Raw genomic sequence first — 15,266 nt, 5'->3', positions numbered from 1 at the left:
TCATAGGATTAATTGAAAAAATAAATAAAATAAAAAGTTAAACAAATGTGTTTTATTTCAAGAACATATAAAAAAAACACCAAAAAAAATCGTTTTTATGCTCTCCTGTAAAGTTGTCAAAATGGACATGATGTCCTATGCCTCCGGGGTACACATATGTAACTAGAAAAATTGTAATCAAATTCATTTTGCCCTTTGTAATTATTGATATGTACATAATCAAGTTCACATCTTCTTGATCTTACAAATATTGTGAATGCAATTTCCAACACTATTGTAATTATTATTCCATCTGAAAAAATACAGAAATCTGCAGCAGTCTCTAATTTTATAAAAATAAATAAAACAGAGAACTTTTTTAAAGTCAATGTGGTTGAGACTTATTACAACAGATGCCCCTAAATAAAAATAATTGAAAACGGTCTGTGGAATATAATTTTTTTTTATAATATTCATTTATTTACGTATTTCATTTAAAAAATCTGTTTTATTAATCTGATGACTAGAAGCATTTTTGATTTAATCAAAAATAAAATTCATAGTATACACATGACACAGAAATAATATTACAAGGTAATAATAAAATTGATGATGTCAGTTTCCTACCTTGGTCATGTTTGTCAGGCGCGGCCAGCGACGAAGGCATTTTGGAAGAGAGTTTACTTCGGTCCATTCCGCCTCCGTGCTTCGGAGAATTGTTCTTCCTATTTGGTCGTGTCGCCGACAGAGTTTGGGGGACCTGTGCGTAAAACAACTTGTATAATCAATACCAAAAATCTTCCACCAATCTTTTAGGGATAGCAAAAAACGATTCTAATGGAAAAGTATAAAACTTAAATCAAATAGAATTTAAAAAGTATGTAGATCGATAGCTTTAATAAAATTGTTGACATATTGGTTAGCACCAGTAACTTCTTGCGTCTATATATTTAAACATGTAATTTTTATACAATCAAAATGATTCTTCTCTTACAAATGAAGTTTTTTACATTCCCGATCGAGTGATTGAGTATGAATAACATAAGATAATGACCAGTTTATCAGTGCGTTCCCCCGAAGGCAAGCGGGCGACGGCAGACTCGGGGCTGTCCTCGGGAGGTGGCGGCTGCATCATCCAGTTGTACTCTCGCTTCTCCACCGGCACCCCCCATCTCTCATAGTCCTGGGCTTGCATCCTGCGCAAATCACACGCATGTTAGTTTAACCATCATTAGACAGATACCGGATTGATTTACGTCTATGATTTATCAACATAATATATTAATACTAACCTAAGGCTCTCATAACAATCCAGACAGACGACTGCGAAATCACCATTCTCTAACAAGAGCGAACTTTCGTTTCGCCTATGTATAAGAAATGGAAATTCCTGCAAGCAAACAAAATATTTTAATAAAATTACTAAATGTACATCCGTAGTAAATCAACCATGTTAAATATTTGTAGATCAAGTGAAATTTTTACAAAAATTTGAATAGGTATTATTTGTAGGTATACATATAATACATATTAAAAAAAATTACCCGGAGCGGAGCAGACTCTGGAGAGTAGCTGGAGCAAGTATTAGGTCCCGGAGTGGAGCAATTCAAAAAACAGTCCGCTCCAACTCTCTGATTTAAATGTACCGGTTTCAAAATCATAAAGTGCTCTCATACAAGAATTAGCACATTATTAATAATTAGTCAAAGAAAAATAGTAAATAACTTCAGGCACATGATTTTTTTTAATCTTTATTTATCTATTATTTTTTCCACAATTGAGAATGACTTAAATGACTTAAATGACTATTGATTTGACTTTCGATTGATCTTTTCGTTTCTATTTGAACAACATTCTTTTTTACTTTGTCTGTTACTCATTTAGTTTAGTATCGATTATGTTCTATTATGGTTTAGTTAGGCAGGGTTCAATTGAATTTTAAAAACCATCTGCAATTCGTATTCTTAGTTTGATAAAAGTAAATAAGTACATATGACTGACAAAGTGTGCATCATTTTTGTCGGATCTCCACAGCCTACCTCTACTATTCTGGTCTGGTCTAGGCAGGGTTTAATTGAATTTTAAAAACTAACCAATGCCATCTATGTATTTGTATTCTTAGTTTAATAAAAACAAATACATATAGACAAAGTTTAGTGTGTACTATTTATGTCAGATCTCCAGAGTCTACCTCCACCCTTCGCCACTGACATATTTTTAGCAGTTGAAATGATTTAAAAGTTTTAGCAGATGTGATTTGTAACTCATTTTTGTCACTTGATGTACAGAATGCAAAACATGGTCCTAATACAGTTGCCAAAACAGAGAGTATTTATAGCAATTAGATAATGCTTTTACCTTAATTGGAAGAGCTCTAACACGTTTCCGGTAAGTGGTAACTCCGCACAGATGACAACAGTAATCGTGGGTATTGTATGTTCTCTGGTCTGGAGGCACCATACCGTAACCTACCGCCGATTCATATCTAAAAGTATATAAATACATTAAAATATGTACGACAAATGTATGAAGATTTATAGTGCTACAATTCGTCACCCCATTTCTGACTTGCAGTTAGTGAAAAATGACTTTTTATTTGGCATCACGTATATGTGTAGTTTTGATATTATGTTATATGAAAAATAATAGTATTATGGAATCAATTAATATAAGCGTGAAATTGTTGAATGAATATAATAATACAATTACCTTCTCCATTGATTCAGCAGGGAATGATAACAAAATGTACAAACTAAGGCCGATCCGTCTTCTCTCAATTGCTCTGCATTTGGTAAACTCTGAAATTAAGAATTAATCTAAATTCAAAAAAACATATTATGTATGATTTCAAAATTCATAAACCTATTGTAATTAACTGTGTATTGAACCAATTTTCAAATGAACAATAATAATATACAAAGGGGTATTATTACGATTTTGAAATGCTCACCTGGTGAGTTAAAAGGTTAGGAAAGTAGGGAGCGTTTCCCTGAGGATGTCCGTAGAGTACTCTGGCCAGCGTGAAGTCCGAGTGGAGTCCACACAGGAAGCAGTACAATGACGTACATGCTGAAACAATAACAAACACCACATAATGCCTATGTCATAATAAATTGTACAACTCATGAGATTAGCTATATAGTGGTAATTCTATATGCTGGCCAACGTGTCATCAAGGCCATCTGTGAAACAGAAAATCAGTCCGCTCTTTCACACACAATCTACGTTCCAATCCTCCGCTTCCGTCCAGTTAAACTACATGAAGTACTCAGACGTGTCACTAAGCATGATGTCACACTGAATTTTTTAGATTAATTAATTCAGATCTTGTAGAAAAATGGTTGGGAATACTATGTATTGCCATATGGATACAGCTAGGATAAAGAGTTCATAATAAATGACACAACAGCTGCTGAAAAATAATAAGAACTCACAGTCAAAAATATGTAAGCGTGCCATTGTACCAATTGAAAATTAAATAATAAAATTAAAGCTCCACATGCCGTAGAAGTTAAAAAATTAAAAATTTTAGGCATCTTCGAAAGCTAAGTCTGAACAATACCGTTATATGGCACATGGATCCATAAAAGACAAAACTTTAAATCCAATTTATTTTTATTCCACGAAAACTTCATTTGGTCTACTAAACAGTCCAACGTAGCATTTGTTTTTACTGTATGAAACATGTGGGAGGTAAGATAGATCTCCCCTACCTCATTCTTTTCTTGTTTCTTGACGAGCCGAAGGACATTTAATTCCTTACAATTTCTATAAATTGTATAAGATAAATGAATAGAACAGTCGATTTGTAATCATATAATTATTTTACCTGTATTAGAAGCTATGGTCCGTTCAGAAGTGGTGGAAGGCGGAGTGGGGATCACTCTTTCTCCGTTCGCTGAACAATTTGAAGGCATTGGGGAAGGTATATTGTATCTGGAAACAAGACAAAACATTCTATAGAATCCAACTGCTTTGACTACATTCACATTGTCAGTATAAAAAACCAACAGTATCATAATATCTTTCGGTTATGCGGTATCAGTGATCTCATTAGTGCTGACACCGAGTTCCAATTTGTAAATATGTATGTCACGGAGACATGAGAGTGACGGAGTATCTGATATGTACATATTTAATTCCAGCCTTTAGTCGCTCAGCACCCCTCCCACTCTTTCTTCTTTTTCTAATCCAAACTATTGAACCATACTTATAATGCGGTGCATTTCATGGTGGATTTTGAATAAATATTATAAAGACGTCAATCTAAATTGAATTATACCTGCGATGCTCGAGCGGCACCCTCTCGGCGTCCATGGTCTCCCACTGCTGGGCGAGGTGATGCACACACCTGGTGCAGGCAAGCACGCGCCCCCCGCCCGACGTGCCTGCACCCGCATTATTCAGCCCGCCACTGGCCGAGCCGTTGTTGGCCGATATATTATTGGCAGGGTTGGAAGCGGAGGAACCAGGCGGATTGGAGGCGGGGTTGGCAGACGAAGAGCGCTGGCTGGCACCGCCCGACGAGCTCGCTAGGCAGGGAAAATGCATCGCGTGCGAGTTCATGTACTCGGCAGATGTGGACAGCCACTCCATACTCGGCTGGGGGAACGTGCCCGCACAGATGTAACATCTGAGAACAGACAATGTTAAATTCCATGACGTATTGGAGACAGCACATGTAATAAGTCTCACGTTAAATAATCACTTACAAATGGAATAATAAATCAATTTGCGCAATTGATAGCAATAATTGCCTTGTAGGCCTAAATTCTCAAATTATTTTTACTAGTCAAGGTGAATGTTCAATAATAGCTTAGTATCAAGACTTTGGCCACAGGTTTCTTCCTACATAATTTGTATAGTTATACACATGAGCCAAGCATTGAACAATATCCAATTTTTACTTGCACTATACAGAGAAAAATAGATAGCCATAGAGAAATTAATAGCTTGTAAGTTGGCATATCAAAACATGGCGGCTACGCCTATAAAAATTGAGGAAACATAAAACATATTGCGCTTTGTACCGTAACAAATATGAACAATGCAACTGTACTCTCTTAAGAATAACAAAGTTCCACTCTGTAACTGTATAGTAATATTGCAGATATCAGCAGAAACGTGGTGTTCATTTTATTTATGACAGTAGTTCAGTGAAACAGAACATAGGAGTAGTAGAAGTAAACCACAACACCCAAACTTTCATATAATCACATAAATATATTGTGACCTCACCGGGAATCTACGCAACTTATGGTAATATAAACACGAACCAAAATAATCACAAATAGCATTCATTTAGCTGCTTCCATTGACACAAAGATCAAAAAAATGTCATCGTCATACCTGTACTGCGAGACTCCATTCTCCGGATGCTGCGGGTGGTTGTTGACAGAGGCGGGGGGGAGCTGTGACAAACTATTTCCGTCTCTAACAATTCTATCTCTGTCTCTATCTCGGTCCCTGGTATCTCTTTCTCTTTCTCTCTTCAGTCCTTGTGCGGGTTGCGACTGGTGCTTCGTTGCTACACCCGTTTCGTAAGGTTTAAATCTATAGCAACAAACAAACATGCATTAATTATAAACTGACAAACACCTACACATCAGTAATTCAGTCAAAGGTTTTTAAACGCCTGTCATACGATGGTATTCAGTGAAAATATGAGAATCTAGCATGACTCGGGAAAGAAAATAGTTGTCACGTGGTGACCATTTGCTCCACTGAGGACTAGTACACTATGAGATGCAGCGACAGAGTACAGAGATAACATTATAAAATTAATGATTAAACAGTGGTGCCAGCTTTATGAATTTTTGTCATATCCATTGCCACAGCAATGAAAATTAACATTTTGAATTTTGGTCAGCCATCCAAGCTGTATCTATTATAAGAACATACAGTCGATACCACTTAATTGGGACACATCGTGACTAGGTCATTTTGGCCCAATTAAGCGGCTGCCCAAATTAAGCGAATTCCACATAAAATTAAACAATGAATATTTTTAATAAAGTCTAAAATAAAATAATAACTAGAGTCTATCTTCCATAAGCTGGCGTTTCCCCCCCGCTTCAGCATCCATCTCATTCCCTCCAATTGAAAACTTGCAACGGTTGAACTCGATGGCACAATGCTTTCCGTGTGACGTGTATGCCACGCCAGTTTATAGAATACAGACTCTAGGTACAAGCAATTTTATTTGAAAGTATCAAATCATTTCTCGGCATCTTGGCAAGGGTTATAAATTTTTAAATAAGATTCACAAAAAGCAATTTACAAATACGTCACACATGCAAGCCGGTGTAGTGGTAACTGAATACATGACAGTAGTTATAGACTCCTACAGGCCTAATGACCGGTGCAACGGTAAACATTATGTGATATATAACGTGTAAAACATAATCTGTATTGTAATCTTAAATTTACTTTCCCAATAATTAAGCTATGTAAATTACTGTGATTTTTGTTCCTTGAGATTTGGCCCAAAAAGGGGGTGCGGAATCGTCTCTATATCACTTTCCTTCACCACTTTACTTTATTGTGTAGGTTAATCTTTGAAATGACGATATGTATGGGCCTCCACAGAGTGTGGGTGTTAGACTTTGCTCAGGTATATTGCTATAAGGAATGAGGACAAACCTTATATCTCTCTCGGTTGAAGGCGCAGCCGGGGGTTGTATAGGTTGGCCATTGTCTCCGTAAGCAGGATACTTCAGAGGTATTGCTTTATTACATGCAGAGCAGATCTGAACCATTCCTGCGGACCAATAAAAAAAACCATTTAGCTTACAAAACTACATATTATTATAAATTACTATCAATAATTATATTTGCATTGATGTGTCACTAATTGAGGCTAATATTGGTAGGTATAAGTTAGTGGATGTCGTGTGTATTAACCCTTCGGTGCACATAAACCATTTCCAGTTACATCATATGAAACATCTTGCTTGACGATGTGTGTGGAGCATGAAAAACTTAACAAAGCTGATTGAATTTAGCTGTTGAAATAATGACAATTATGCAAGGTAACGTATTCTAAAAACATAATTAAACTTTTATATCGGAATATATTGAAATATACAGGTAAGTCAACAGATATTTAAATACAGTATTACCAAATAATAAAACCCATAATTTTACAAAATTAAATTAGATCATTTAAAAGCAATTATTTTGAAATCATGCAGAAAATATAAATTGCGCGGAAAAGGGTTAACCAGATGAAGTAGATAGTGAAAGTAATGAAAGATGTTTGTTTGTACATTCGTTACCTTGTGGACTAATAGGGCTAGCTTCCGGAAAGGGTTTGAGCTGCGTGAGGAAAGGGAAGTAGGCTTCTCTCTCGGGGTTCCTGCAGCAGTAGATGAGGCGGAGGGCCGACGAGGCTGCCGTTGAACCGCACACGTAGCACACAAACGTCGCTTTCGGAGCATTCTGCAAAGCATCAACAATCATGCAATAATGTATCAAAAAAGTAAAAAAACTATGAATATTAATTGTTTATTTTTGACAATATCTCCACATTTACCAATATATAGAATTGAATGATTGAATTTATGTTAAATAACACATAATATGTTAAAAACTCTTTCTTATACCAATTTTATTATGATACTATGCAGGTAATAACAGTGTGAAGAATGGTACAAATGAAACGGCAATGCAAAATGACTTGCAGCTAATTTAAATATTGGTTTACGAGTCCCTTTTTCAGCTTCACTTTCTCTGTCTAGTAGAGTGTTTGATCATTTATAGTCAAATTAATTTTCTTCAGAAGAACCAAATATTTGCACACCATAATGATTAGATTAATTACCTGGTCAGGATGTCTGGCAGGCGGCGGCAGAGCGTTAGCATCCTGCGGTGTGAGCTGCGTAGCGAGGGGGGTGAGAGGAGCCATCGGCGCACTTGTGATGGTCACGGGCGTCAGTTTGCCACTCGACAGGGAGACGGGGGAGGGCGGCAAGGGAGGGGGAGGTCGAGATCGCAAACTATATGCACGCTCCGCTGGGGGCACGCCACGCATCTGGAATTTGACAAATGATACTTTTTATTATTGAACATGTTATATGAGCAGTGGTTTGCGATGATTAAAAACAATTGGTACATTATATAAATATTACACATCAAGCCAGGTAGATTGGATTCCAAAGTGAATAAAGAAAAAACCAAATTTATACCATTCACCGTCAAGTCAATGCCAACACAGGGTCACCTCATGATATAACAATAAATTCATATGATAGTTGATGAGTTTGCGTATCTTGAATCACAAATCATTAGAATAACAATGTGAATGACAAGGTTAGAAGGAGGACATTAATGCTAATAGATGATACATTAATGTATTGAATTGAATTACCATTTTATTTCTACAGCTGAGCATATGGGTGTCCACAGGGTAGAGGTTATATAACCAGACTTTTTTTACGAGAAACAAGGATATAACCCAAACCAGTCAGGTTATTCATTGCTCTGGATCAACCACAAATTGCAAAAACAGACACTGGCTCTTCATCAACTATGCCACCATGAGTCTCATTAGTTTATAGTAGCCACCAGTCATCAAGAATCACCGAATTTCATTTGTTTAAAACGTTGTTAGGACCAGTAGAACAGTTTATCAACACAGTGGACATTAACTGGCAGTAGAATACAGTCGCAGGAAGTAGAGTGAAAAATTATGCAAAAATTCTTCAATCCCGTCTGTTAGTATGGTATACAGCAACGATGTTACAATCATGATCTTTATCATCTGAATAATCAAAATCTAGACCAGCCACCGGATACATAAAATGGATGATAGATTGAGCACCAATAAAGCGCTTCACGTTTAGCAAACTCAAAGGAAGACAGTGTGGTGAATGCCCATTGGTGACTCAAGTAGAAAGCCGATACATTCACAAAGACTGGTCCTACCTTATCCGCCCCTCCCTTTGTTGTCTATGGATGACCAGTCATTGCCATTCATTGTTCTATAGAGTGCTTATACTGATGCGTCTGTCGTGTTCACACACGAAATGGTTTGATTTGGATAAATGAGTTACATAATAAATACACTAGCATTAACACACCTTCTACAATAATGTAATGCATAGATCAATGCTACATATTTTTTGAAAATCGATATTACCACTGGTTTTTATGTGAAGGACTAGTCTGACTTTGACAGCTGATGAATAACATGAATGTATAGTATTTATAAATAACACTGATAGTTAATATATTTGATTTGAGAATTTTTTATAATTCAATTTGAAACGAGAAAGGGCGAATCAATATGTCAAGCAATCTGGGATCTGATTTTGACAGCTGAACAGTGGAACACTCGTTGATGGTGCAAAAAAATATGCTCAGGCTTTATTCATCTAAAGATGGCACTGATATTTCTCATCTTTGAACCAGAGCAGTGATTAATTAATTTAAATGTGCAAGATTCAGAAGCACCATTGTAAACAAAAGAGAACTATAATAAAATATGGAAGCATTATATCCTCCATGTGTCACAGTAATTTGACAAGAATTAAAAACAAACACATGTATCAATAAGTCCAAATCTTTTGTGACATCAATCATTGAGTTATGTCAAAGTTTTCAAACTTGGAGAGATGGCAAAATACTGATTATTAATTTTATATAATTGCCACCAATGTGCATACAAAGCGGGTTAAGGTAGGTATAACAAAACAGTATTTCTTTATAAGTAAAAAAAATACTGAGAGATAGCGGTGATGTTTGAAATCATTAATCATTTTGATAACATTTGATGTTTACTCCAGCCACACACCCACATGATGTTGTGATAATGTTGGAAACTAACTACCTACATGTTATATTGCTCTTTGAAAACGTGCATAGAATCACACAGCGCAATCGGAAAACAAAAACAGATTATACTAACAGCATTAGCGCAAAACTGCAGAACTACATATTTGCGATTTCACTAAAAAAAAATCACTGTTGCTCAAACAAAAATGAATCTGCTATTTATCACATTATAGAGCACAAAAAATTTCATTTTAATATATTTAGTATAATTTCACCAAATTTAAGCTTCTAATAATATAATTCAGGCTTTGGATACAACATCAGTGAAGCCCTATTACGGCACTTAATGGCGATTCTTTATCATTCTCAGTGTGGTTCTACCCACAGAAAATTTGACAGGTATTTTGGCCCACGATGGCCAGGTGGCCACCGCTTTCAGCATATAATGTTGTGTTCGAATCCCGGGTCTGGCAAATGCACATGTTATTTTTCAATATATGTTTGGTTAATGGGTTAAACAAGTGGCTAACATCCATTTCTCATGGAAGAAAAAAAATTTCATAATCAGATCATATGGGCCTCCACTCATTGGAGGCCCATATGATCTTGGGATCAAACGTGGTTTAAAAAAATAATACATTATGTGTGTGTATATTAACCAAGTATGGCATGCGTGTCCATTTAAATATTCTAAATAACAATGGATCAGTGTATTAAACTGCTCATCTATGTAAATAATTGACACACTCTGTTCGATATATGCAATACCATCCATTCATAACAAATTCAAGTTTTAGGATTTATCTTCACAATACCTATCTCAAGGAATTGATTGTTAACGGCCCACGTGCTCGTCGTAGGTCAAAATTGAGTTTTTATCGTATTTTAAAACCATGATCCTGGACACTCCTTAAACGTTGTAGATAATCTATTTATACAATTTTGAAGCCTTATTATCCTTTATAGTTATTTTAAACATTTGATAACTGCATAAAGTATTTTTGTTACATAAAATAGTATTCTTTTAAACCTCTCGCTCTAATGTTTTAGAATATAGTCATATTTAGGTACATAACTGTGCAGTGGTGTTAAGATTTTTTACATTTATTAATTTTTAAACGCATTTATAAAACCATTAGTATAATTTATTACGAGATATTTTTTGTAAAATATTCACGATAAAAAATTATATTGATAATCTCTGTGATCCCAAATTTGACAAGAATTAGGCATTTTATTATTCAAAAAATCGGCAAGATTAACACATTTGAAGATGATTCTAAAGATACTCATTATAAGCTATGTCTTTGACCATTCAAGTGTGATAAACATCTTATGAATAATGATTGCTTTATAATAATTATTGACCTAAGAATAAGATAGTGTTTTTTTGAAATACGCCATTTCTTTTGTCATTCCCCAGTGGTTAAGCTACAACATACGGCCGTAGCCATAAATTGACAAACTATAATTGAAGTAGGGAGTAAAATGATATTGACGCGCGTGTTTGAACATGTACCGTTTAAAAAAAAATTAAAAAAAATTCGGTTAGGTACATGTTCAAACACGCGCGTTAACATAATTTTACTCCCTACTTTAATTATTGTTTGTCAATTTATGGCTACGGCCGTATGTTGTAGCTTAACTACTGGGGAATGCCAAAATAAATGGCGTATTTCAAAAAAACACTACCTTATTCTTAGGTCAATAATTATTATAAAGCAATCATTATTCATAAGATGTTTATCACACTTGAATGGTCAAAGACATAGCTTATAATGAGTATCTTTAGAATCATCTTCAAATCTGTTAATCTTGCCGATTTTTGAATAATAAAATGCCCAATTCTTGTCAAATTTGGGATCACAGAGATTATCAATATAATTTTTTATCGTGAATATTTTACAAAAATTATCTCGTAATAAATTATACTAATAGTTTTATAAATGCGTTTAAAAATTAATAAATGTAAAAAATCTTAACACCACTGCACAGTTATGTACCGAAATATGACTATATTCTAAAACATTAGAGCGAGAGGTTTAAAAGAATACTATTTTATGTAACAAAAATACTTTATGCAGTCATCAAATGTTTAAAATAACTATAGAGGATAATAAGGCTTCAAAATTATATAAATAGATTATCTACAACGTTTAAGGAGTGTCCAGGATCATGGTTTGAAAATACGATAAAAACTTAATTTTGACCTTCGACGAGCATGTCCCCCCTTAAAGTCGTGTTGAAAATAATGAATTGGGGTTTTTCACAGATGTGGATAATAGTGTGAAGTTCATTACAAATAAATCTGCAAATGCAAAATGATTTGCATTAGTTCCAGCCATCGTTTTTCCAACTTCCCTTCTATACATTTATGCTCCGACTTCTAGAAAAGGTTCTCTTAAATATCTTAATAAATAATAATCGTAACTACCACAGATTACGATATATTTTTATTATTATGTTATTGGAAATACAGCATAAAGCAATGCAAAACATTTATTATATATTTCTATGACATCCACTGACAAAAAATAGTCACAGATTTAAATAATATTGTCATCAAAAATGCTGGCTCTATTTTTGTGTAATCCAAACAAAAAAATACTAGTAAAGCTATTTTTATGGTGCTTCCTTAGTAAGAAAGTATCAAATTTCAATCATACAATCTCATGTTAATATTAAAGGAGGAATGCTTGAAAATTGATACTATGATGACATCTATTGATAGTGACTACTATGACAGTTAATTTGATGCAGGTCAATAACCGAGAAAGTTGCATACATTTTCATCCGCATCACTACAGTTAAGAGGAAATAAATTGATGAGAGTACCTCCCCATTGGGCATGGACCATAACATATGGTCAGTCTAGAACAAAAATTGTTTATTAAATGTACTGAGGTTTGTGTATGATTGTTTAAGGCTACTTCAGCTGAGGCATGGTCTAAAAAGATTGTGACTATGCGACGCGCGGATTGTGCAAACGACGCGTGCGAACAAAACATAATTTGTCATAAAAATTCAACATGCGTCCATTTAATGTTATGTTTATTGTTATATCAGTAATAATAATAATATATTCATTGACATGTTTTCTTTTTCGTATACATGCGTAACGTTTTTTTAGTCATCTTTACACAATATAAGAATATATTCCTCCGACGCCATCACAAAACAAATTGAAGTGCTCACACCTCTACTACCGCTCTCAGATTGGCAACGAGTGCGAAATTTCGTCCTACCTATTGTTGAAAATTTATATTCCCTTTCACTTATGTATGCTCTTAAGGGTATTTCATTTAACATGTGCATTAAGATATGAACCCAATGCATTGAGCAAATGTTCAAAAGTCAATGTGCCTATGCAAATATTAACCATTTAAGTACTTTTCGTGCAAGCCACAAAACGCAGACCAAGCAGTTATTAATTTATACATTTGCGTGAACTGATTTAATGTGACAATATTGTTATAATATTGTCAATCACCAGTTGACATAACGTAAAATAATTTATTCTTTTTGCACAACAGGTCAGAGACTGTAGTGTAGTAGTAGAAGTTAAACAATCGCAGATGTCCAGGCTTTAAAAAAAATTCTAACGTATTGTGACTTCACCGGGGTCGAAACCAAAGCTCCCAGATGTATTGGACTATAAAGTCAAACAAGGGAGAACATTAATGGTGAGTTAACAATGCTATTACATCAAATCCATGCTTTATAAATGTTTGGTTAAAACACTAACCATCTGTATATAAATAAAATTATAAGTAAAATATTTTGGATTCGTAAATATCACAAACAAATGTCAAACTGGCTCGAATCGGTTTGTGATCTGTAGTGGAAACAAAAAAGCTTTGCACCTTTCCCACCTTAGAAATTAAAAAAAATGTGTAACAATTACTGTAACATTTTTTGCAGTATACTATTTCGCAATATGAGGTGTTGCTATTTGATTATTGAGGGCCTTAGCAGAATTAATAATAATACAACATTCTCAAGTGTCCACAGAGATAAAAAAATGTGATAAGCAAATCATACAGGTATTCACTGGAAACTAAATTGGTTTTGATTAAAATAGCCTGACATCATAAATTATCACAGAAATAGAACAAAACAAGCTCTGCTGGGATTGTGGGTATTAATATGTCATTTTAATCTTTTTTATCATTGCTGTACAAATAAAAACTGTTATAAATTTTGTCAGAAAGATTTAAAAAGATTACCCACTTACAATGTGGTATGTATATGTATATGAGTAGTTCCTAATATAATTATTAATGGCGGAATCAATTTCTCTCCTGTCTATACAAGATATGATATTTGCTGAGAGAAGCCGAAATTCGCAAAGAGTTTGAATTACACTAGAGCAGCGGTTCTCAAACTTTAACACAAAATTTCCTGGGGGGGCGGTCCCTTTAAAAATTGTTCGATGGGTCACGGATCCCTTTAATAAAAAAAGAAAATCTATATGATTTTAAAGAAATTGGGGGCGCCAAATACTTTGCACAAGGGTGCCACATACCTACGGCGCGGCACTGCTTATCGGCTGTTGTGAATACAACATTTTTTTACAAACAATTATGTCTTGATAGTAAGTAGTGTAGAAAAAGCCGTCTCACACTCATAGGTGGTTGTGAATGGAATCAGCACTCTTAGAGCCATCTTTGCAACATCAGGATAGGACTGTGCTATTTCAATCCAAAAATCACTACGATACAACACATTTCACGGAGAACATGTTTTGCATCCCCATCATTTATCAAATCAAGAAACTGTTCCTGAATTAAATTGTCCTCAAGAAATGTTACATGCTATAATTATAAAAATATAAATAGTATAAATATGCGTTCGTTTACCGAAACCGCTGCACTAGAGGGAGACTTGTGAGATTTTAGTATTACAACACTAGATACAGATTCTGAAATATTTTTAGTGCGGTTCAATCGGTGACCGTAGAGAAATTAATATCTTGTAAGTTGTGTGTATCGAAACATGGTGGCTATTATGGCTATAAATTATTTGTTTACAGCCCTTTACATGCAAACCGTGTAAATACAATAGTTGACATGGTCTGTTGTTTCACAGCTATTGACAGCTCCATTTACATTATAATGCCAATGGTTTGTGTAATTATTAATTGAATTATTAATTGTACCTAAAAAGGAAAAGTACTGAAGATCTTTTAATTGAAACTTGCAAAACCATCTGTAAAGCAACAGTTCTGATCTTTTTCTAGTACCCTCACTAGATGGTGACTTACGGTCTTGGTCTTCTTACAATATGTGTATATTTTACTAAATTAAATATTCTACTTGTTATTACGTCGGATCCTAATAAGATCATGAGCCTCCACAGAATGGAGGTTTGTAATAAGAGATTTTTGTTCTTACAAGAAATGGATGGAAGCCACTTGCTCAATCTATCAGATCTATACTCTAACTCAAACACAAATTAAATAACAATATGTGTATTTGCCAGACCCCTGGATTTAAGCCTGGAACCCACTACAT

General features: G+C 34.6%; 1 protein-coding gene across 1 annotated transcript in view; it reads right to left on the bottom strand.

Moving 5' to 3' along the window:
* Positions 1-15,266, bottom strand: part of px (MAP7 domain-containing protein plexus) — a 140,604-nt gene that overhangs the window by 86,883 nt on the left and 38,455 nt on the right. The window contains exons 5-16 of the mRNA XM_085940085.1: positions 7,802-8,011; positions 7,257-7,419; positions 6,622-6,739; positions 5,329-5,532; positions 4,262-4,612; positions 3,809-3,915; positions 2,930-3,048; positions 2,689-2,777; positions 2,338-2,464; positions 1,272-1,369; positions 1,034-1,175; positions 607-739 (exon numbers count right to left, since the gene is read on the bottom strand). Of these exons, the coding sequence (XP_085796211.1) occupies positions 607-739; positions 1,034-1,175; positions 1,272-1,369; positions 2,338-2,464; positions 2,689-2,777; positions 2,930-3,048; positions 3,809-3,915; positions 4,262-4,612; positions 5,329-5,532; positions 6,622-6,739; positions 7,257-7,419; positions 7,802-8,011 (1,861 nt within the window). The remainder of the gene's footprint in view (positions 1-606; positions 740-1,033; positions 1,176-1,271; positions 1,370-2,337; positions 2,465-2,688; positions 2,778-2,929; positions 3,049-3,808; positions 3,916-4,261; positions 4,613-5,328; positions 5,533-6,621; positions 6,740-7,256; positions 7,420-7,801; positions 8,012-15,266) is intronic.

This window comes from Rhyacophila brunnea, unplaced genomic scaffold, assembly GCF_057557595.1.
Source record: "Rhyacophila brunnea isolate RB1 unplaced genomic scaffold, BYU_Rbru_1.0 scaffold_12, whole genome shotgun sequence".
NCBI lineage: Eukaryota > Metazoa > Arthropoda > Insecta > Trichoptera > Rhyacophilidae > Rhyacophila > Rhyacophila brunnea.
Note: the sequence above shows the minus strand (reverse complement) of the source record. Positions and strands in the feature narration are given on the sequence as shown.